Source organism: Micromys minutus (assembly GCF_963924665.1).
Source record: "Micromys minutus genome assembly, chromosome: 1".
Lineage (NCBI taxonomy): Eukaryota > Metazoa > Chordata > Mammalia > Rodentia > Muridae > Micromys > Micromys minutus.
In genome coordinates, this window is record NC_137969.1 from 106692651 (window position 1) to 106717843 (window position 25193).

General features: G+C 44.5%; 1 protein-coding gene across 9 annotated transcripts in view; it reads left to right on the forward strand.

Moving 5' to 3' along the window:
* KIF13A (kinesin family member 13A) overlaps positions 1-25193 on the forward strand; it is a 173482-nt gene that overhangs the window by 51484 nt on the left and 96805 nt on the right. For all 9 annotated transcript variants that reach the window (XM_080927983.1, XM_080927987.1, XM_080927981.1 and 6 more), the window contains exon 3: positions 11382-11394. In XM_080927983.1, coding sequence (XP_080784109.1) covers positions 11382-11394 — 13 coding nt within the window. The remainder of the gene's footprint in view (positions 1-11381; positions 11395-25193) is intronic.

The following is a 25193-nucleotide window of genomic DNA, read 5'->3' on the forward strand; positions in this document are numbered from 1 at the left end:
ACAGGACCTGGTCCTGTCACCGGCGCCCACAAACTAACAAAGTTTAGTTGGGTAAGCACATGTGCAGTGGAGAGGCTTTTGATGGTGTAGGGGAAACTAAGTACAGTAACATGAGAGTGAGCAACGGGACCAGTGGGAGAGAGGAAAGCAGGGGGGGGGCCTCCCTGGGGAGAGGAGGAAGGCTTGCAGAAGGGAGAACAGACTTGGGGGAAGGCACTGCAAACAGAGGAAACACACTAACAGATTCCATCATTGTCTTCTCCCAGAAACAACTCAGCTCCAGAGGACATGCAGTCCCTTTACTTTATAGGATGCACAAGATCACTGAGAGCAGGGACTGGCTTTGTTTGCTACCTGCTGCCTTAATAACAGTGGGACAATCTAGGGTAAGCCAGCAGGTCATTGTGGAAAAGACTTTATGAGGAAGACTTGTATAGAGAAGAACTGGGTGAATAAGAAACGGTAATGTGAGTGTGTGTGTGTGTGTGTGTGTGTGTGTGTGTGTGTGTGTGTGTGTGTAAGTAATATCAAAGTGCTGTGTGTGTGTATGATGTGTGTGATCAAAGTGATATATATATATATGTATATATATGAGACAATGTGAAAAAATAATTCTTTTAAAATTTACTGTGAAATCGGTGGTTAACCAAAATGAGACATTCTTTTCTCTATATTGGTAAAACACACACTCCTATTTTATATAAACATGGCTACTTTCAAATGTTACCAGTGCTTATGTCCTATAGCTGCATCCTTCTGATACAGAGTTTCAAGACTCCTTTTACCTATGTGTTTACTTTCTGTAAACATCCTCTCCTGCACCCTGGCACCGAGCCAGAGCTGACAGAGGACAGCCCAGGACAAGTGTCTGCCAGCCTTTCTGGAAAAATAGAGTGAAGCAAGCGTTGCCTATCATGGGCTTCTTAAACTTTGTGCAAGGAGTGTTCGCATGTTCCGGGGTATATGGGTATAAACCACAGCCGTATAAGTCAGACACTGAGAACAAGTTTGTTTTCAAACAGCTCTTTGGTTACACTTATATTTTTCTACATATTAAAGATGAAAGCAAATATGTGTGCTAATGAGATTGGTATACTTGTCTTTTTCTTGTTTTCATAACAAATTTTAAATCTTGGTCGAATATTTGGCCCAGGAAGTCAAGCATCTTCATTGATTTTCAGAATCGATCAATATTTTGATTGTATAATTGTCAGTGATGAGAGGAGCCCCGCTTCACATAAACACACAGTGCAGAGTAGCAGATGGGTGTTTGGAGCCGTTTCAGAAATTATTGGAAATTCTCTCCTAATCCCAAGCCAAGATTCATTTAATGATTTTAAAAAGGAAAAAAAAAAACCCACAAAATTAAAAAAAACCCTGAAATTCGTGCCAGCATGTCTAACAGTTTTTAAACCAAGAACTGAAAGATGGTGCAACCAGTGACACACCCATCTGACCATTACACACTTGAGCGTGACAGCAGGAAGGAAGCACCTGTCCTTGTTTTGGAAAATCACCCCCTTACTGTTTCTATAAGAACTTGCACGGCGAAGACGTTCCGATGCCTGGCACACAGCACTTTCAAATCTGGGCCCCGGGGTGTCAGGCAGAGCACATGGTGTGCTAGTCCGGACCACGGAACACAGACAGCAGTCAAGTCACAGGATGCAGACCGAGCAAGCCCTGGGAAAACCTCGAGTCCTTGCACATCGATTTGAGCTAATGTTTGGTAGTTTCGAGTTCAGAAACCTTTTGGCATTGTCAAGCTTTTCGAGACCCCCACAGTATGTATGTAACCATGTAGGACCATGTAGGAGGTCCGGATCCACAATTCTGGAACTGGGGAATAGATGCCAGTGAGCCAGGCAGACCTGGTCATCACCGAGGAGCAGCTAGGTGCAAACTGAGTACGGGAGCAATGAAGGAACAAGAACCATGTCAGAGTTCAGGATGGGGAGCTAGGGAAGGCCAGGGAAGGCCAGGGAAGGGCCTTTGGGCCAAGGAGGAAATTGGTAGTGTTCAGTAGAGGGGTGAGGCTGGGGGGGATTACTAGGTGGTAGGAGAGTCTAATGAGCTCCCAATTGGAAAGTAGAAAAAAAAGACCACATCCTGTGGACACAATCGGGAATATGGTTTCCATTCCCAATAAGAATAAAAAGCTTTTGCAGGGGTTTAATCCAGGAGAATGGTAGAAAGACATGAGTGGAAGGGTAACCCCAAAAGATCTGAACTGGTTTTTAATTCCAGCTTTGCTATTTGATTATTCTAATTTTATTTTTTAAAGGGTATTTTTAAAACATTGGTTGGTTGATTGATTGTGGTGTGTGTATGTGTGTGTGTGTGTCTATGTGTACACATACTACCATATATTGGTAGAGATCAGATACCAACTTGTATGTGTTTTATTTCCTCCATGTGGGTCCAGGGATTTGAACTCAGATCTTTGGGCTGGGCAGCAAGTGCTTTTACCTGCTGAATCATCTTGCTGGCAACCATGTGGCTACTCTTAGGGGAAGTTTACCCATCTGAGAAAAAAGTGATACCTCCCTCCTGTTTGAGCGAGAACTCGTAGATAAGGTGTCAAGAACCACTTGCAACATACAGAATATGCTCCATAATCAGCGTCAGCCTCCTAGTGGCGAGGTCGATGAGGAAAGCTTTCTGTTGTCATGGATACACAGCAGAACCTCTGGTGGCTGCACAGACCTCACAGGCAGCTGTGTGAAGTTACAGGTTCCATGTCCAGCTACGGAACTGTTTGGGTTTTTTCCTTTGAAGTGGATTTTGTACTTTCTAGTTTCGGAATAGTGCTATTGGCTATAATTAAGGTTGTCCGTTCAGAGCATTCAATAGTCTTCCCTTTCTCTTGTTGCTTTTTAAGGGAGGATGGAAGTTGTATGTAGGCTGCTGGTTAACCACTGAGCTTTGGGCTCTTGTTCATACCTCAGGCGGTTAGAATATGGCATTCTTCTCAGGTGCGAGTTTACTCGGACTTTGCTGTTCTAACTTGCCTTCCGCTCCCCCAAGACTTGCCCGCATTTCCAGCAGTACTTTTGGGGGCCTGTGTGATCCTGAAGAATTCCGACACGGAGGCTTTCTCTGGGTTCATGTTGGCTGTTTGCCTAATGGGCAAATGGTTGGCTTGTTTGTGTTTGACCACATAAATAGCACATGCAAATGAGATGTTTGTAGTTCATTTGGAAGTAATAGAAATGATGCGGGTATTGCAGCTGGTGGGCATAGCTTAGCGGGAAGAGACATCTGCAGCTGCCTTATTGTGATCCATGCCTTCGCAAACTGGCCCCAGACTTGCCTGTTTATGCCTTCTGGGCCCCATGTTACTCCCAATTCATCTTCTGCACTGGATGGAATTTCAAATAGATCTGTGGATCTCTCCTTAGCTGTTTTAAAGCATATTTAGGTTTAAAATCAAGGATTTCTATCCCTGTCTCGTTGTCTTGATTTTTTTTTTAAATCATGTACATTCTAACCTAGAGGATGACATTGCTGTAAATGCTAACTACCCGTGTGACTTCTGTCACTGAGATATTATTGCCACCTTCATTTGCAGCTCTCAGGTCTGTATTGGACTTGGGATGAAAAATGACATCCTGCCCAGTCAGCATGCCTCCTAAGATCTCATTTTGTAATAGACATCATTTCCGGCTGTGGGGATTCAACTCAATGTGACCTTGAAGGTGGATGGTTCTGCACAGATGCCTTGCAGAGTTAAGTGGGCTGCTGACTCAGGGGCCTCTCAGCACGGAGCCCTCAAGTGGCAGTCCTGCAGGCTGTCAAAGTTAACAAGCATCTGGCACCAGCACCAGCAGGTGTCAGGTGGAGAGTTTGTGAGTAAAAGTGGCTGACAGTGGAGGCTCTGGTAGCCCGGGTTGCTCTGGTTCCTCCAAAGGCCTCATGAATATTAATTCTGTTAACCCTCACTTCATCTTTTATGTGGCAGCTGGAGAATCTCCCCACTGAAAGTTTAAACACTGTGTCCAATGTCACTTTGCTACAAAGTAGTGCAGTGGAATTGGGTGAAGCAAGGCATTAGCATCTGGGCCCATAACCACCATGCTCTGGCAGGCTCTCACAAAAGGCAGCCGTGGGTCTTAACTTGGAACTTCAGGAGCTGTTACATGGACCCTGGTATTCCGTTTCTGTCCCCTCCTCCTCTTTTCTTCTCCTCCCCTTTCTTTCCCTCCCCTCCCTTCTCCTCTCTTCTCTTGGCTTTTCTAGATAGGGTTTCTCTGTGTAACATAACCCTGGCTGTCCTGGACTCTCTTTGTAGATCAGGCTGGCCTCGAACTCAGAGAGATCCACCATCCTCTACCTCCTGAGTACTGGGATCAAAGGCCTATGCCAACACATGCAGCTAGGTTGCTGATTCTTTAATGTAGGAAGTCAAATGTCATCCAGTGGCAGAGTGCCTTCCCTCTAATGAGTGAGGGCCCTGGCTTTGATCCCCAGTCCTGCAGAAAGGAAACATATTATTGTTATGGTAGAATAGATAAGCGATACAAGTTTTCATGTGAATGGAAAGTTAATTTGGAGATAAAAGTAGTAACAGAAAGTTAAAAAGCACTGTCACTCCCAAAAGGCATTAATTGGAGTCTTTAGCAACAGCATATATCCTGAGATACATTGTATTCTGGGATTGACCTCATAGAGCGCTCTGCTCTTGGTTTAGGGCACTGATAGTCATCGTTTTGAGATGGTATTCTCCTTGAACTCAAGTAATCCTCCTGCCCCAGCCTTTGGAATAATTGGAACAGCAGTGCCAACCCAGCCAGTGCACTCCTGGCCTGAGCCTAGTGTCTGTGTTCTGTGCTGTAGTGTTTGCACAACTCCTCACTATAATACTTATGATGGCAGGACCAGAAAACTTCCCAAGACCCACATTTGTTGTTTTGTTTTCTCTGCTTAATTTTGTTATGGTTAAACCCAGTGTGAGTTTCTCCATCCTTGGGGAAATCGTAGCCATAGTGATCAGGAGCAGAAATGTGGAAATCCTTTCTGAACACACTAAATCGAAGTTCCACAGAGACAGTGCTGGCCTTGCACATGGCCTCGGTGGCACCTGTGGCCCCAGCTATGCTATAGGAGGACTGATTTGGGCGCCGCCCCACCTTGATAACGTTTGGGAACAAGGCAGAGGAGCCAGTCTTGATGGATAGCCATTAGACAAAATGACGTCACAGGACTGTAAACGATCCCGTGTGCTTTGAGTACCTGTTTCAATTTTTGGAAGGGTACATAGAAGTTTGGTCACCATCATTGTAAACTACTACCATGTGGATGTATTCATACAAACTCATCCTACTTTTGTACTTTACTGTAAACTTTATGTATTAATTGCCTGAACAGAGAGACATGAACTAGTGAGCAATTAGCACTCAAAAACAAACAAGTTTGAGGAAATGCTGCTTTTTAGTAGACATCTCTTTGTATAGTGCAACTGAAGTCTGTCAGAACCATTCAGGCCCAGATATTGGAGGCTTGCTTCCATTCAGCCTTGCTTAGTTCGCTTTCTTTGTTGATGATGGAGAATAAACATAGTGCCTCATCACGTGCTAGACAAATGCTCTGCCACTGACCTCTGGCCCCTGCCATCTCTACCCCCTTTGAATTTTGAGATGCCGACATTTGTCTTGAACTCACTCTATGGCACAGGCCTTGAACTTCCAAATCTGGGAAATGGGCCTTCCACCCCGTGCTTCAGGCAGAGTCAGTGACAAGCTGTTTCTCTCTGCCTTCTCATCCCAGTCCATCATGACCTGATGATTTCGGAGGTTTGAGGGGAGGCAGTCACTGTGGCAATTTACCCACAATAGAAAGCAGAGAAGGGCCAATGGGTAGGAAGAGGTCCATCCATTCTCCAAACCTGTCACCCACACTGCAATAGGCAGCACATCAAGATTTCATCTAGGTTCATCTCCCTGGCCTTCCCTTCTGTGTAGTCTTGTGTCTTTGTCAGTCTCAGCCTCTCTGGCTCTTTCTTCAGCTCCAGCAGATTGCTAACAGCTGCCCCAGTCAGTTCAGAGCAGGGGCTGAGCCCTTTCTTTGCCCAACACATGGCTGTCCCCACCCACACCCAGCACACCCTTCCATAGTCTTCCTCCTGATGCTGTCTTCCAGCGTGCACTTGGCAGAACGATCTCTACTTACGTATTGCTCACTGCTTGACGAGCAAGGGCTGTGTCACGTAACCCATCGCTGCAGGGTTATATTAATAATATGGAGGTCCGTCCACTTGAGGGAAATGTGTTAGTTATAAGGAGCCTACTGTGTGCAGAATTTTAGTTTACTGTAAATTTCAAGAGTTGTGGTTTGGAAACTATGGAATTTTCCAGCAGTCTGACTTGGTGTCACTTTCCTCTTGCTCCCTGTTCCTATCTGCCCTTGCTGTTCCGAAGTCAGAGTTGCAGATTCAGTTTACCCTGAAAGTTCAAGGTGGAAGGAAAAGAAATGTAAGGAGGTCTGAGGTTCCATAGTAGCTCTCAAAAGGAGAAATTGGAGGACTGTGTTCTGTGTGATCACATTCACTCGCTGGTGTGTTTTCAGTGTGATCACCTTCACCCGTTGGTGTGTGGACACAGAGGCCTGGGAAGTAAGGACACCTACCTGTGTCTGTGTGACTCTAAAGCACATAACTCTCCTGAGATCTCTTATCCCCACTGTCTGTAGCTGTAAGATTCTTTAACACTCATACTTAGAGATAAAAGAGGAAACAAGCAAATATAAAAGACAAAGCTCAAAAAGGGAACATGTTGGTCATCAAGGTGGCTTGGTGGATAAGGCTTTTGCTGCCAATCTTGAGGACCCGAATCTACATGGTAGAAGGAAAGAACCAGTTCCTACACTCTGACCTCCTGCCCCACTCTCAAATAAATGAACCACGCCCACACGTTAGACTCACATACACCATACACATACATACACAGATTTATGCATACACATACACACATATGAACAAAACACACATGTACTAGTGCACATGTGCGTACACACACAGACTAAAATTCACTCAAGTCTCTCTGGTTGTAAGTGGCTGAGAACCACAGTTAGGCAGGAAGGAATATTCTCAGAGATGTGAAATAGGGCTATCTGTCTGTTTGTCCTTGTTAATCAAGCCTGCTTTCCACTTCGGGTTGATGAGGCTTGTTTTGTCTTTGTTCTTTAATGATAAATCAAGCACTGGACAGTGGACAGTTTAAACACACTTTATACCCAGTATTAGCTGAAGGACCCATTTGGTGAGAAGTTGCCAACGAGTCTGTATCTTGGGGGATCATAACTTTAACCCTGAGGATTGGCGTCTATCACTTACCCACATGAGTGTTCTGAGAGCATGATCTTGTGTTGTTTGAACACCACAGAGTGTACTTGCACAAGCTGGTAATAGTGTTGCTGGTGACACAACTTTGTGGGCCCAGTATCCTCTGTTGGCTGGTCACTGACCTAATGTCTAGTATATGACACTAACCTAAGTGGTGTGTGACTGTGCTCCGTGTTTGTCTCATTCACCCACGTTTCCTCCTTTTTGGAGTTTGGGCACATTGCCTCCTTAAGGTTTGTTAGCGCACACAGGATTTGTCAGCAGAGCTGGTCTGTGGAAAGCGGTTTGGGGTGCTCCATCAAAGCCTCAACGCCTCCTTTGAAATCAGCTTTATAGCTCATTTATAGTTCATCTCAAGGTTGTAATGTCACAAACTTTCCAGCCTCCAACAATAGCGTATGTAGTGTATTTTATTATGGTATCACCCTGTATTACTCATAAAGGGTTAAGAGTATTTATAGAGGACCCAAGTTTAGTTTCTAGAACCTGAACCCACATCATACAGCTCAGAACTGCCCATAAACTCAACCCCAGATGATCTGATACTCTGTTCTGGACCATGTGCAGATACCCTACACACACACACACACACACACACACACACACACACATACCACCACCACCACCACCACCACCACACCATAATTAAAAGATAAAATAAGCCAATGTGGTGGCACATGCCTTTAATCCCAGCACTTGGGAGGCAGAGGCAGGTCTTAAACTCTGTGAGTTCAAGTCCAGCCTGTGTGTACATAGTAAAATTTTGTCTTTAAAAAAAGAGAAGGAAATTTTCTCTTTATAACCACAGACGAATGACCTTGTTACTAGACAGCTGGTTGGGTCCATAAGCTACGTCTACCTGGATAGGGATCATGGGTAGATGAGTGGCCAAGGCTTAGAGTCTGGACTGAAAGACCCAGAAGCATGTACCATCAAGCAAAGAATGCTTTTCCATCTTGAGTGCTTAAGTTGGAGGCTTATTCCTCTGGGCTTTCATCACCAGTGGCTTCCAAACGTGACAGGTACTGCAGTGCCTCGCTTCCAGCAGCAGTGGTTGGCGGCTGCAGCCCGCAGCACTGGATGCTACCTCATAGTCAAGTTCGTGGACAGACCTCAGGTTCCAGGATCCTCCGTCTTACAGTGATAAGCGTTCTAGACGACATAAAAATAAAAACAAAAAACATGTAAGTCAACCGGGAACGTTGTATGTACTACAAAGGAAAATGGCTGATGATTGTCGAGTGATGTCACAGGACTTAGCAATGTGGTATCAATCCTCCCCCGACCAGACAGGATTGGGCTCCTCTTGTCTCACACCCTCTAGAGACATAGCATCTTGGTTACCCACCACCCAGTTCACACTTTCAAAAATGCTGGCCAGGTAATAATGACATACAAGGGGACGACTTTCTTCTCTAACGAGTTCGTTTTCTAGACCAGACATTGAGTCAGAGTGGGAGCCACCCATGAGTTTGTGGCCCTGGTTGCTCTGTTACCCATCGCCCATTCATTCATAAGCCGGTCTCCATGACAGCACAGACAAAGGTAGCTGACTTTCGTTGGTTTTCCAAGATACGTTTTTCTCTTCCCAAGCAACAGGAAAAGGCCTTGCAAAGCACCTTGAAGGACGATATGGGATTGATTTTTTTTATTTTTCTTCCAGGTTGGAATATCAGTGAAGGGAGAAAGTGAGTGGTAGTTTGGGTCAGCTAACTGGCCACAAACCACCACACTGATTCCTTGCTGCTAGCCATGGGCCTTGTGGGATTGTAGTGGGAGCCATGCCGTGATGATGCTGGAGGGCTCCATTTCACCTGTCTCACTTCATTGGGTTAAATGGTTCACTGTAGTTACATGGGGGCATTGTGTGATCCATCCTCTGTGTAGATTCTCTGTCAGACTCAACAGCCTGTACTGACCGTGTAGACACTTTGGTTATTCCCCTAACAATTCAGTGTGAGCCGATTTACCTAGGCAAACGTTAGGTGCTCTAGAGATGGTTTAGGGGATGTGTGTGGGTTATGTGCAAGCACTGGACCATTCTGTGCAAGGCAGTTGAGCATCCATGGATTTGGGGATCCATCCTCACGGATGCTGAGGGATGACAGGATTAACTCGGCACATGGTGTTTCATGTGATGGCCTAATATAACCCAAGTGACTTTCCCTTGTCAAGTAAAGCAGTGGTTTAAAGAACATAAAATACGACAAAGCAGACAAAACAAGAGGTTTCATCAACAGGACAGCGAGTAGAGCTCTCACTGTCCCCGCACAGAGCAGGCACATCTGGCCCTCTCTGCAGAAAACCCAAGCTTTGGGTAGAGATTCGAACTTCTGGCTTTATTAGAGTTAAAAACACCCGTGTGTTTGTAGCGTGACATCCTCACATCCTGCCTTGTCTGGATGGGTGGACTTGCTCATAGGTTTCAGACTGACCTGATAGCAGCTGGAGATACCATTTAGACCAGACCATGAGCTAGAAGACCAAAGTGGAATCCCCACTGTGCCTGAGGTAGGCACGGGTGCACAGGCTGATTTCCTTCTGGCTAATTCACGGAACTCCAGGGAAATGATGCCTTGGTTTCAACACGATTTCTCTTTGCTTGCATTCAGAAGTGTGGCACTGTCCACCTGTCTGAAGTCCATGGACTTTGTCCACTTCTGACCTCTGGACATCTCATAGATATTCCCTGTGGACAGTGTTAAACCTAGTGCAATGAATTTAAATTAAATTAATTAGCCTCTATCCCCTTCTTGAGACACAGTCTTGCTGTGTAGTCCTGGCTGCTCTGGAATTTATATAGACCAGGCTGGTCTCTAGCTTGTGCCCGTTGGACCTCCTGCCTCCTGCTTGTCTCTCTGTACTTGGGCACAAGGAGGGTGTACACCACCACACCTCAGCTTAGTCCTCTGACCCCCCTCCATGATTCCGACTGCTGTGAAGGCATAGGGAGAGCGCCCCATTTCTACAGTCATTTCACATGTTTAAATTGATATTATGAGTATGATCAAGAACAACTACATCAGGAGAACCAAGAACTATCCTAGGGTCTCATACCCGAGAAATCAAACTCCAGGTCCTGAATCTCAGATGGAAGGAAAATATTTATAAAGCATGTCTTCTTATTTTGGAACCTTCACGTTTCAATGTTTCCTTCGAGTAGAATTTCAGTCATTTCTGAATCGCTAACATGCAAAGACGAACATTGCAAAGCTGGTCCTGAGGCCCAGTGGTAGAGTATTTTCCTAGCATAAACCAACCTCTAGATGAACATAATTAAAAGGCTTATGTGGTTGATGTTGGGAGGAGGACAGAACTTGTTTTTAAAAGTTTACTCAGTGTTAAAATAGGTAAAACTTACTATCTAGAACCATTTTTTTAATCTGTATCATCAAGCATATATACCTAACAATGAAAAATATGTGTATATCTCAATCCTAGCTTACGAAAGTTTATATGTAAGGTTGGGGGTGTAACTTGGTTGGATGGACAAGACTGGATGTGTCCAGGGTGGTTTGGCTCAGGTGGTAGGGTACTTGCTTATCATTCATGAAGCCCCAAGTTTGGTCCCCAGCATCACAAAAGTCAGCTTCGGTGGTCCCTACCTATAATTGTAGCAATCAGGTGGCAGAGACAAGAGGATCAGAAATTCTGGGTCATCCTTTGTCATTCCTAGCTCAAGGCCAGCCTGATTACATGAAAACCTCTCAAAGAAATACGGTGGGAGCCCGGAAGAAAATTTACATATAAAGCTGGTTTAAAGGATTCAGCTATGTGCAGTATGGTTAGAGTATTTCTGTATCTTCTTCACTACCATTTCTTAAACTCATTTAAAACACCCCCCAACACATCCCTACAGTGAGAGGTTTATCACCACAGGCAGCTAGTTATGTGTGGCTTTCCAGATCCCATGACAAAGTTGCTGAATTTGTTTTTGTTTTTTTCTTTTCTTTTTCTCTTTCATTGTTTCCCTCTGATGTGGCCATTGTGTTGACAACCTTCTGTGTCTCCGCTATTGAATTTTTTTCTTTTCATCGTGAAGAAAACCTCCCAAGGTAAGTGCTGGCGTGGAGCTGGACATCGGTACTGACTTAGTACGCAATTATGATCCCTACTCATCACAGGAACCTGTGGGTAATTCCTGGCCACCGAGGAACTAAGACTCGCATTCTAATTTAAAATTTAAGCCTGAGTCAACAGGTCATATTGGCCCTGATGTAAGATCAGCAGGTTACTTACCCGATGTTGGCAATGTTCTCACCCATTGTTACATTCTCAAAAGATGGAGAATTTGTAGACCTGCATGCCAGGGGATGGTTCTGCCATGTTGATCTCTAAAGGGAGTTTAGCAAGGGGAAGAAGAAACAGGTGCTGGCTCACCTGCTAAGAGTGCTTGGCATAACTGTGCTGGCTCGTTATGTCAACTTGACACAAGCTACAGTCATTTGGGGAGAGGGACTCTCAATTGATGAAATGCCCCTGTCAGAATGGCAAGTCTGTAGGACATTTTCTTAATTCATAATTGATATGGGAAGGCCCAGCCTGTTGTAGGTGTTACCACCCTTGAGTTGGTGGTCCTGAGTTTTATAAGAAAGCAGGCTGAGCAAGCCATGAGAGCAAGCCAAGAAGCAGCATCCCTCCATGGCTTCTGTATCAGCTCCTGCCTCCAGGTTCTCACGACCTTCCTTCCCTGGATCATAGACTTTAAGATGTGAGGTGAAACAAACCCCTTCCTTCCCATGTTGCTTTTGTTCATGGTGTTTTACAACAGCAGTAACTAAGACTAAGTGGTCTTTTTAGAAAGCCAAATAATACAAACAGGTCCTATCTTCTTTCCAAGAAGATCTAATATCTTTGGAAAGGTTTTCCACATATTCAGATAGAACATCTATACTGATTCTGTATGCTGGATCTTAGCCTATTACAATGGCCAATGGTTAGAGCTGCCCCCACTGCCCGGGCCAACTTTTGATGACATTTTTACTGATGGAACCCCAGAGGTTCAAGTATAAATGGCATAGTCATGGGAAGGTATTTGAGTGACCAGCCCTGAATAAATGAAAGTGATTTTATTATCAGGGAGCATTTTGCTAAGTGTTAGAGAGATGTTTATTACCACGAGTCACTAGAAAAGTGACCGACCCTGAGTAATGACACTGATTACAGCCATGCTATCTAAGATAGAATTAGGGCAAACTCCTTCACACGATCAGAGTCTGGGACATATGAGAACATGGGAAAAGAGACAGGCATACTTCCCCTGGGGCTCAGAAGAAAACTCAAACATAGCTCTTAGATTATGGAAAACTGATAAACCGTTATTCCATGCTGTGTGTTAATTGAAGGCATCGTTCATATTATCTTTGGCACAAAGAGTTTGAACTCCAGCAAGGAAGGCATGCACTGAATAAATATTAGGAGGTGTCTTAAGAAAGAGGAAGTAGCTAATGCTTCCGAAGCGGGCTGAGTTGGTTGTCATGGTCAGATCCAGAGCATCCTGACAACTTTCCCTGAGTAATTGCTAAGGTGATTATAATCCATAAAATCTACAATCTTGGAAGTTTTCTGCTCTAGGAGGATATATATATATACAGATATCTCCCTTGAGCTATCTGTATCTTTTCTTTGCTCCCAGAAGTTTCAAAGCATATAGGCATCCTGGTAATAAGAGGACCTTGTTTCCCACAAAGAAAGCCAGTGTGTCATTGGGACCATTCATTCCCTGTGACTGCTCAGAGAAGGAAGAGCATTGAGGCTGCAAGGCTCAAAAACATTATTAGCCACCATTACTACTTACTTCTTACACTGAACATTCTGGTGCACAGTGGTATGCTAAAGATTGTCCCTAGAATGGCTATGAAATTCTCAAAAGTAATGTTAAATCACATGTTAAAAATATATTGTTAAAATATTTCATAGCTGATAATCCACTGCATGAGGTACATTTGGGAAGCCTAAAGATTGGCCTGAAACCAAGAAAGTGATGAAATGGAGTAAAATATATTAAAGACACAGAAATAGACTTGGGGACTGCATGCATTGAACATAAGCGGGAAAAATAAAGATGCTTTGTAAAATGATGAGACCTGGGCATCAGTGGTCAGAGGCCTTAGGCCAGATGGGGCGATTCACCTTAACAAGTTATCAAGTAGGAACAGCTTGTGTATGAAGCAGACTTAGCCTCAATGGTGTGATAGTGGTGGATTGAGAGAGAGAGAGAGAGAGAGAGAGAGAGAGAGAGAGAGAGAGAGAGAGAGAGTGTGTGTGTGTGTGTGATAGGAAATGAGTTGTGCTGGGACCATTGAAATTAAATATGTGCCATTCATAGGAATAGGAAGTTCCTGTTCTGACCTTGCATTCAGTAATGACATACAGGGGGATCAGGGTCACCTCATCTGTCAACTTCAATGGAAAAACGTAAAGCCCATTCTTGGGATGCAGACCTAAATTCAAACCCCAGAACCCACTCAAGTGGTAGAAATAGAAACTGTATTCCCAAAAATATCTGTCCTCTGACTTCCACAGGCATACCCTGTTGTTCATGTACCCACCCAGATAGATAGATAGATAGATAGATACATACATACATACATACATACATACATACATATAAGCATACATACAAGCATACATATAGCATGCAAGCATACATGTGATTACAGGTTTTTAAGCTGTACTTGAAGAAGCTGGAGATATATCAGGGTTAATGAGGAATAGATTACTAGAGGAAGGCCCAAAGGACCCTAGAAATGTGGAGAGACAAATCTACTGTTTTGTGTGTAACACTCAGGTACAAAAGGTTGCTGGCAGCTTTGTGGGCAAGCCGATGTGTAGGGGCTTATTCACATCCTACTAGAGCTGAAGTCAGGACAGTGGGTTGAGACCAGGCCTTGGGTGGCATGTAAAGGTAAAACAAAGACGAGTCAGCTGTCAGGTGGATCCTGTCAGGTCTAAAGTCATAGTGTGTTACAGTGTGGTGGCGCTTTCCTGAAATCCCGGCACTCGGGGGCTGGGGCAGGACAACCTAGGCTACATAGTGAGACCCGTGACTCAGTAGGACAAAACATAGCCTATAACGCCAGCACTCAGGAAACAGGAGCAGAAGGATCTCCATAAATTCAGAGCTACCCAGGTCTACATAGCCAGTTCAGACTAGCCAGAGATACTGACCCTGTCTCAGAAACAAAGGAATTAACAAAACCAGTATCTAAAACAAACAAATATGCACACTTCCCAAACTGGGAAGGTCTGACATTGTAACAAAGCAATTCCAAGATACAGGTTCCTGGAAGCCATAGGAAGAAAGGATGTGAGTCCATGTCTTTAAGTATTCCACAGCCATCTTTAAAAACAATGTCTAACACTGAGGGTGTTTCTCAGTGCCAGAGCACTAATTTAGTGTGCACAAGGTCCAGGTTCAGTCCTTAGCAATACAAAACAAAGCAAAAACATACATAGGTGCACAGAAATGAGAATCTAGATCCACAAATGCTTCTGATGTCATATTGTTAGGTCCAAACTTTAAATGCACTTGTTATGTTTAAGGAGATTTTTAAAAAAAGTCAGATTGCACAACGTTAGCAAGAAATGGATATTACATAACTCAGAAACCAATTCAATCTGAAAAACCCAAAGCCTAAATTGTAAGTTTAGTGTTAAGATTCTGTAGCAGATTGGATCAAGCTGTGAACATCGGCTAGTAGATAATATTGAAGGGTTTGGAAACAATTGAGGATCCACATGTTTAAAAAAAAAAAAGTAAACTCAGAACTTCCATTCTTCAGAAAAAGCAATGTAAACTCTGGGATGCTTTCAGAAGGTAACGGGAGGAGGGCGGCCATGGCTCTGTGACAACCTTTCAGAGGGGAAGCTGAAAGGAAGACATAAGAGTGCACTATTCAAATGTTCTCCTCAGCCAGGGAATGCACATAAAGAAAAGCTGTGTGCTGGGACAAATATTTAGGAAATACTCAATAAAAGATTTGTATCCAAGTTATACCGAGACCCCTTAAATCCAAAAGAAGAAAGACAACTTAAAAATGGACAAAAATATCTGAATAGACATTTCTCTAAAGAGGAAGCACAGGTGTCCAGTAAACAAATAAAAAGCTAATAAAGGCCCTATCATGTTGTTAAGAGAATCCACACTAAAACAAGGAGATACCACCACACACTATAGGGTGCCTAAAGTCTCCAAATCTCACAAAATCAAAACGAAGGCTGGGCAGCAGCAGCAGGAAATGAGGCAGATGGTGCAAACTTTCTGGAAGACAGCCCTCAGCTTCTGAAGAACCTAATTATATCCTTACCACAGGAGCCCAGTGTTGGAGCTTCTGGGTGTTTTCCTAAGCCAACTAACTGAAAGTTTGTACCTACTGTGCACAAGTGTCTCTGGAAGTTTGATTCATGCTGGCCAAATACTAAAGCCATAATGCCTCCCAGCAGGAGAATGGTAACAATATAATCTCTTGACACAGTATCATTCAAGGATAAAAGAGAAATGAGCTACTCACTCCTAGGAAAGGCACAGGAGAACCTTCAGTGCATGTTAGTAAGTAGAAAAAGCCAACCTGAGAAGGTCAGATGCTATGCTCTAAGATCCCATTATTAATCCATGGTATTCTGGAGGAGGCAAAAGTTCATGCCAATAAAAAAATACAGTGCTTCCTCAGGACAATGCCCACAGCTCTACAAGCTTCTCCGTGAGCAAGGAAAGACAGACAAGTCAGCTGGAGCAGACCATGCCCCTTGCTGATGGACCAAGCCACAGACAGAGAATGATCCCCCAAACGTAAATTGGTATGTAGCTCATCTTTTGGACTTGTTTGTCTGGTAAGATTTGATAAGTTCTGAATGGAGAAGCATTTATCTCTGATACTGCCTTTTATACTCAGGTCTGATGTACACTCCGTGGTGTTTGTGGGAGCAAGGTCTGTTTCCCTCAAGAGAGATAGCATTTTAGACAGACATGGAGACACTGGTTTATACAGCTGTAGATTAAGAAGAAAAACCTTTGTTTTATAAGGATCTGAGAGGTGTGTCTGCAAAGGTAGCGTTGCGATTGCTTCTTGGTTGAGCCATCTTTTGATAAACTGAATTTTGTGGGTACTGGTATACAAGGAAAAGAAAGGTTGTTTTATCAGGCAAGTTAATAAGGAGGAGGCATTTGGGAAGAAATAAAAATATCTGCTAATCACTTTGTTCAGGTCATATCTGTTTTTAGTCAATTTGCTCATCGTAAATTTATGAGCAAACAATACTTTATACTGTACTGTGAAATTTATTTTAATATTTCAATCTTGTGAGTTAAATTTATTTTCGGTTTCTAAAAGAACATTGTGAAGAGGCTCAGTCTCGGCCTTTGCACACGCTAGGCAAGCCCTTTAGCGGTGAGCTGTGCCCCTGCCCAAATAGTTATTTCTCAAAGCCCACATTAAAGGAGCTCATGGATGACACTGGTTCAGTGGTATGCACATGCAGTACCAGAACGTGGGAGTTCATGGCAGGAGATCAAGAGTTTGAAGGTAGCCTGGGCTACATAGTAAGACCCTGTCTCAAAAAAAAAAAAAAAAAAAAAAAAAAAATGTTGCTAAACACACTGAAAGCTGGTTTTGTGAATGCCTCTCGGGAAGGAAGAAGGAAACACACAGCTCTGCCATCTGAGATTGGGTTTGTTCCGTCTGGTCTCTGGTTCTGTGATGGCCTCCTGCTGCCTCTTCTGTTTGCTGAGAATGAAGCATTGGGCCAGGCTTCTGAGCACGCGCTCCGTGGCTCTTGTGGCTCGAGCTGTGTAGTGAGTATAAAATACACGGCAGATTTCTAAGGCTTCATACAAGAGTGAGAGGGAAAAGTGTAGCACAGATATTCGGATATACTAGGTTAACTAAAATATGCTACCAAAGCAAATTTGCCTTCCTTTTGTTTATGAGTATGCCATGAACACAGTTTAAATTTCGTGTGTGGCTCCCGTGGCCACCGTGTTGGACCGAGCTGCAGAAATACATTGCTTTGACGTTTCATCTCAGCCACGAGCACCTGCTCTTAGCTTTCACTGGATTCCTTCCTTTCTTCCTTCCTTGTGTCTGGGTCTTGGGCTTCTGCTGTCATGTCCCAACGGCAGCCTACCCTTCCCCATCTACCTCTGTTCTCCTGGAGTGGTCAGAGCCTCAGTCTCTGCTGTAGGGAACGCAGTGTGGTGTGGATGACCAGACCTGCAAGGTGTTTTGAGTAACAGACAGTGGGTTATTCTGCATACGGCCTGTCTTCACTCCAGTCTTCCCGACCTCATAGAAAGGAACTCTCAGGCCTGAACATGGACCCTCAGGATGACATGTATATGTACGTAAAGTCTCCAGAGGCAGAGCGTTGGAGTAGGAATCATGATATAAGGAAGTAATTGATGTGTTAGGAAGTAGTGAGGGCTGGGGGGCAGGTAACTCAGTGGGGAGCCTCTGACTGGTACACATACCTGGGTTCAGTCCCTAGTACTGGGGGTGCGGGTTAGGGAGTGAACATGTTGCGTTACATACGCTCCTGTTAGTGTAGACTACATGAAAGGAAACCTTGCGTGTTAAAAACCGAGAGAAATGGTGATAGAGAACCTATGGTCAGATTTTAATCTGGTGGATCGGAAAGAGTATTTGGGCTTTTCATGTATTCGGGTCACATAAGTAGCATGCATGCAAGAAATTGGCCTGGCTGCAGATGCAATGTACGCCAGTGAACAGAGAACACAGGGTAGACAGTAGGGCTGGCCTGTCACACTGGAGCTGCCTTGTGCTGGCCTGCTCATGCCAGGTGACACAGGCCTGACACCACGAGGTGCTCAGTGCCTTGAGACAACATCTGTCTGTTTCTCTAAAGTTAGCGTCAGTCCAGGTCGGCTGTGGCTTTATCTGGGACTTGCTAGGGCTGTGGCTCACAGTCCTGCTGTTCCTCAGAACCTGTCTGTACTCACACTTTGCTTGGATACATGTGGCCAAGCCAGTGATATGGCCAACCCACTGTCAGTAGGATGAGGATTTGCATCCTCTTCTGCAGGTCTGACAGGTCACAAGGCTGTAGTGGGAACACACAACCCGCTCAAGGAGGGCAGGGAGCGGTTTGGAACAGCAGCACAATTCCGTCACATTCTGTTATTCTAACTCATTTAACATTTTTCCCCCAAAAGACCTTCAGAAACACACCATGTATTTTTGTCCTGAATTTGTTTAGACTAGTCACCTCTCACCCATTTTGTGCCTGGCTTCATTCAGAGGCAGTTGTTCCCACAGCTCTGTGATGGTGACCACAGAGACAGATGGTGGGATACCAGGTTGCACACTTCTCAGCCCCCAAAGAGAAAAATTCTTATCCCCCCTCCTCAGACACGGCCCAGCTTGCTATTCAGAACAGTAAAAGCTCTCTGGACCAGGGGAAGCATTTGGAGTCCTGCCTCAGGCATCCCCAGCAGAGTGATAGATCAATCTGTCCACCCTTTCCTGTGTCTGCAACCATTGGGCTGCCTTGAGTCCTTAGCATCTGACATGGTTCCTGGAAGCCAGCAAGCTTCCTCTTCTCCCTGGCAGTATGTACTGGGCTTTATCCCACAGAGTGTGGAAAGCACAGAAGGTGAGCTCTCTGGAACCAGGTCTAAGTATCTCCCATGCTGATGATGTCATGGTGAGCTTTAGTCTTCCTTTTGTGATTGGCAGCGGCAGCCATTTTGTCAAGATGGTGGACAGGCTGCAAACTGCAAGCTTAGACGCTGGCAACTTCCATCCGTGTCTAATGAATATAGAATATATTTTGTTATATAGAATAACTTTAGACAGAGGATATGGCACCTCTACCCCACCCTCAGAAGCCAGTGAAGCGGAGGCCGGAGAGACTGATAAAGACATAAACATAAACTGAACAGAGTATTCAAAAGAGCTGGGATTGAGCTCCTGCTTTGTTGAGTACATACCACTGGTTTACACATAGCCAGTGTTAACTAGAAGCCCTATGCTGCTGTTGAAGTCTTGGCATGGGGTTCCTATTTTCAGATTTCCTTTTTAATTGATGACAATATGGATGAGTTCCTGAGAGAGAGATTTCCCTCTTCCCTCTTAGAACGCTGAGTCCCCATCTAAAGTACTTCTTTGCTAGAAGTGTAGTTTCATCCTGTGGTAAATGCTGAGGCCCCTGCGCTCCGGGCAATGCCCTATTTCTTGTGGGTGTGCTGCAGATGCTGTTAGCTGCTTTGAATCTTGAGCCAGTCAGGGCTGACTGTGGAACCCAAGACATTGTTTGGTGTGCAGTTACAAGCATGTGTGAAGGAAATGATTAATTACACTGTGAAAAGACAGCGTTGACTTGACAGACTTTTAAACAGGAAGGGAGGTCTGTCAGCAGAGCTGACTAGTAAGGCTGGTGGCTCTGGTATTCCTCTCTCTGGCCCGTGGCAGCTGTGTTGAGGCACAGGCTGAAGTTTGTGTTGGTACAGTGACTTGTACAGATAGACAGCAGTGTGGACAGATCTGGGCTCAAACAGGCTCCTGTGCTGTTGCAATCTGGGATTTCTAAGTGAGGCTTAACTTAACAACAACAACTATTAGTAGTGGTAATAATACAACTTAGGATATATCTGTTACACATAGTGATGGGTCACTGTTTTATAATAGTTCTGATGGTAGGAAAGTGGAAGGTGAGAAAAGCATTGAAAATGTCCACATGGAATACAGAATGTTCCTTGTCTTTTGGTGTGACAGCTTCATAACACCAAGTGATAAAATGGGGGGCAGACCACAAACATCTTTCTTATAGTCACAAAGTTCCAAAGTTTAAAAAAGGAAAAGGGAGGAAAGAAGAAAGGAAGGGAGGGAGGGAAGGAAGAAAGAAAAGAAAAGAAAGAAGACAGACAGACAAAATGGGGTCCCAGCAAGCCTGTGTTCCAGTAACTGGAGATATTGAGGTTTGCAGAGTGATCTTGGGCACAGGTTCCAGATAGTGCAGGATGGGCTCTGAATGGCAACTGGGTCTCCAGATGTGAACACGGGGTTCATAGCTCAAGGGGCAATGGTGCTAGGGTAGAAGGAAGAGACTAATCCCTCACACAAAACAGAGGGACTCCAGGTAGAGCGGATTTCTTAAGCCTTGTAGATTTGGGAGCTAGAAAGTCACATGGTTTGCACTAGTGTTTGCTGTTCAGAGCAGCAATATGTCTGCAGACAAACTTTTTAAAAATGGACTTTATATTTTTGTGTATATATTTGACTTAGTGAATTCTGAGCCCTTACCTGTCCTGGCCAGAAGAAATGAGTGGGTACAGTTCCTAGACCAGGGAGGCTCCCAGTGAGGTGAGGGTGTAGCAGGTAACTCTGTGCCTGGTCCACGGTCAACATTCTACATGGCGTGTGTGTTTAGAGCCAGCCCATACATAGACGATGCTGACGGCGATAACTGCTGTGCCCTGTCACACGCTCAGCATCCTGTCAGCAGCCATTTTGATGGTAGGTACTGTGTGTGGGAGGGATGGAGCTGTTTCCTTAGAAAACCCAGAGGAAGGAAGATTCACTTCACAGTGAGGAAGGCAGGGACGCAGTATAGGAGGTGACCTGGGTAAAGAGCGTGTAGCGCTCACTGGACTGGGAGCAGGAGGGGACTTCAGCAAGAACTTTATTTGGGCTCGTCCTTTGAGGGCATAGAGTGAGGCAGGAGGGCCAGGCGGCTGGTCACATTGTGTCTGTCCACAGTCAGGAAGCAGAGAGGAAGTGGGGCCAGAATAAGACCAAAAGTCCTGCCCCCAGTGACACACTTCCCTTTGATTTTCTACCTTCTAAAGCTTCCACAAAGGGCTGTCAGCTGAGGACCAAGAGTAGAAACCTGTCAGCCTGCAGGGGTCATTTCTCATTTAAACCACAACAGGAAAGTTTGCTCACTCTCAGTTTCCCCTTCTTAGCCTGGGTTTCCTGGTGTTCAATACCAGAGGCCTTCTGGGTCATCAGTGAAGGCTGCAGAGCCGAGGTGGCCAGTCCTTAGCAGAATATACAGATGAATAGGGAAGGAAGAATTGGGGAAATCATAAGCATAGAAATGGTGTTTATGGGAAAATGCAAGTCTTGTCTTTCCTCCAACGGAAGTGAAAAGGGTCTTCACCGCTGTCCATATTGGTGAACTATTTGCCCGAGATGACTCATGCTGCTATTTTAAGTGGCCATTAAATGTGAATAAACAGATACACAAGATTGTTCAGTTAAGAGAATTCACTGTCCCAGTCAGGGCTACTGTTTGCTGTGATGAAACACCAACCAAATGAAACTTGGAGAAGAAAGGGTTTATTTGGCTCACACTTCCACATCACAGTCCATCATTGAAGGAAGTCAGTGCAGGAACTCACACAGGGCAGAAGCCTAGAGGCAGGACCGATGCAGAGGCCATGGAGGGCTGCTTACTGGCTTGCTCCTCATGGCTTGCTTATCTTGCATTCTTTCAGAACCCAGGACCACCAGCCACAGTGGGCGGGACCCTCCTCCATCAGTCACTAATTAGGAAAATGCCCCCCAGGCTTGCCTCCAGCCTGATCTTGTGGAGACATTTTCTTAATTGAGGTTTCCCTCCTCTCTAGCTGTGTCAAGTTGACATAAAGCTAGCCAGCACATTGACAAAGAAGCTGTTAGAGACTAAAATGTAAATATTTTTTGTTTGATGAATCATAAAGCATGAGAGCAAAGCCCTTGGCCTCTTAATAAATCATAGTATACCAGGTCAAAGGGGACCATGCATGGAGATGTGTGTCTATGTGTGCACAAACGCAGCTAGGCAGGCATGGAGTTCAGAGTACTCAGAAGTGTTCTTAAGCTGCTGAAGATTCCAGGGTGGGGGACGAGGGGTTGCTGCTTGCTGCCAAGCCTGATGTTATGAGTGTAAGACCTGGGACCCAGGTCTTTACCTAAAGGAAAACACTGACTCTACAAGCTGTTCTCCAGCCTCCATACTACATGAGACTTGCACACATATTGCACATACACATCATCATCATCATCCTATATTAAGAAAATTTTTAAAAGAAGCATCCTCAATAAAGGTTTCATAAAGGAGGGACATTTAAGATAACACTGAAAAAGTTAAAGGAAAAATTAAATCAGGCTTTGACTCAGGTTGCAAAAATAGATGTTTGTTTCCCAGTTTTTCCTCATGTAGAATTAAATGATTTCATCAAAATCCTTAGATACACCACTTTCCTACTGGGAAAGGGATGAAAAGGCACATAAAATTATTTTTAAAACAATATATGCATTTTTAGGAGTAATTATTTCCTGTCTTGCCTTTTGTGGGAGGAGTGGATAGAGTCTCATATCCCAAAGGTGAGGCTGGTCTTGAACTACTGATCCACTTGCCTGAAGTGCAAAGTGCTGGGTTTCAGAAGTACGCCACTATGCCCAGCTGCTTGGTATTTTTAACTAGATGTGTGTATGCAACTACAGGACAGAAAATAGAGCTGACAAGTGTTTGGGTCTCAAACTGAGAGTAACAGGTATGTTCTTTGTGAATAGTTTGTGGAAGTAAATTTCTCGTAGTTGGAGACCTCAGTGAGGGCTCAGACCTAGACAGGATCGAAGGAGGCCACAGAGGGGCTAAAGAGATGGCGTAGCGGCTCAAAGCACTTGCTCCTCTCACAGAAGACCCAGGTACTGAGTTCAGTTTCCAGCACCCACAATCACACGCTCCTGTAATTCCAGTTCCAGGGGGATCTGATGCCCTCTTCTGGCCTCTGTGGGTGCTACATGCACATGGTAAAACATTCGTGCCCTTAAAACGTTTATTAACCTTTTTTTTTTCTAAAGAGAAAGGAAATGAAGAAAGACACAGAAACCATTCGGCTGAAGTGCCTTCACATTTGGTCTTTGTTACTTTGTTGAGCTGAGGTCTTAGTCTTTCTGTGTAGCCCAGGCTAGCCTCAAATTCTTGACCCTCCTACCTCAGCCTTCTAAGTGCTATTATTACAGGACTGTACCACCATATCTGGTACTGCTTTTTATGGACTGGAAAAATGGCTGCAGATCACATTTCTTAGAACTCTGGTGCCTTCTGCTTCTCCTTGGATTATGCAGGATGCTTCCTTCGGTTTTCTTCTTCTTCTTCTTCTTCTTCTTCTTCTTCTTCTTCTTTAAACCACAATTGAATTTTTTGCTGAAATGCCATAATAAGTGGGGTGTTTGTACAGGGTGCTGCTCACAAACCCTGGGACCCCCTTAATTCAGAATATATGTCACCCAATGAGTTCATCTTATTAGAAACAGCCTTAGCAGCTCCACTGAACGCTCGTGGCTCACAGAAATGCAGAGCTAACATTTTTTAAGGGCCCGACGGAGCTGGAGCAGATGTACCACAAGCTGCTAGGAATTGGTGCTGGCGTGAGTCTTACACATGTTGGGATAAGAAGAGTGGAATTTTGCTGAGGATGATGGGTTTGTCAATGTATAAGTAACTTGAGAATGTCTGTACATTTGGCTCTTTCTCTAGTGAGAAAGGTGTGAATTCCTGGTGTGAGTTGGCATTGGTAAAATAGGCGGCTTATGCTTGGTCCTCTCTCTTCCTTCTTTTTTCCTGTGTGTTTGTTGTTGAGGGTATCATTTGACATCCCATACTCACCCACACTGGCATCAGACTTGTGGCAATCCTCCTGCCTCAGCCTCCCACGTGCTGAGATTTCAGGTTTGAGCTACCACACCCAGTCTCCATCCTTATTTATTTGCTCAGCTGCATGCAGGCCTTCGGTGTCTTCCGTCACCGACTTCACAGTGAGCTGCAAAGTAGCCGTTACAGACTCTAATGAATGCAGCTAGTGCTAGACCTATATAGTATAATATACACCGTCTTGTATTTAGTGAGGTGAGTCAGACTTCCGACCTCTTCCTCTTAAGTATTTACTGAAATAAAAGCCTACACTCCATATCTGGCTTGCTGGGACCATTATCCTGAGTGCCTAGGACCAGCATCTGTGGAATCCAGGAAGTCCCACAGCTCAAAGAGAAGAGGTCTGTGCTTGGTAGGCAAAGAACCCCCGTATCTTATAACTTCTCCAAAGCCCCTTTATGTTTGCTAGCATTTTAATATTTCATCAGAATGTAAACGGGAGCAATGGAAAATGAAAATTTATATATTTTTTCCCTATTAGAAACACCTTCAAATTCTCAACTGTTAGAAATTATTGCAGGATGAGCAGTGATTGTTCTGAGTAGGTGCATGCTCCAGCTTGGGCTGCATCTCATCCTATTTCAAGTAGTGGCCCTGTGTGTAGAGACCAGGGATTGGTGTCTCTATATGCAAGACAGGAAACTTAAAAATCAGCCTAAGATGGGTGGGAATATCGCTCTGTATAGGAACTGATAAAGAGACTCATGACCCTGAGGACACTAATAAAGATATTTAAAAACTGGGAAAGAGCTGATACTGACCGTTTGCAGGAAGATTAGTGGCTGGCTTAGGTGGAAGACAAAGATAGATGTCCTGGGCGTGAAAGAGAAGTATTATGTGGTTTCATAGAGGGACCGGGAATTGTAGACTCGCCTGGAAATGTTTTAAAACAACACAGGTCTTGGAAGCAGGGCTGAAGCTCAGTCCTGCCCAGAGACAAGAAAGCTATCTCTATTATGCCCATGTGGTCTTTTAGTCATTGAAAGAACCCTCAGAGGCAGGAAATAGTCTTTGTTGGCAGAAACTCTTGTCTCATAGCTGTTCGTTAGGTTGCCTTTGGTAGGTATGTTCGTTTCAAATTTGAATCTGGAGTCAATGGAATCTTGCGTGTGCCTGAATCTGTGTGTTGGGATGAAACTGTTGTAAGCATGAGTTAGTCTTTTGTTTTTGGGGTGTGTGTGTGTGTGTGTGTGTG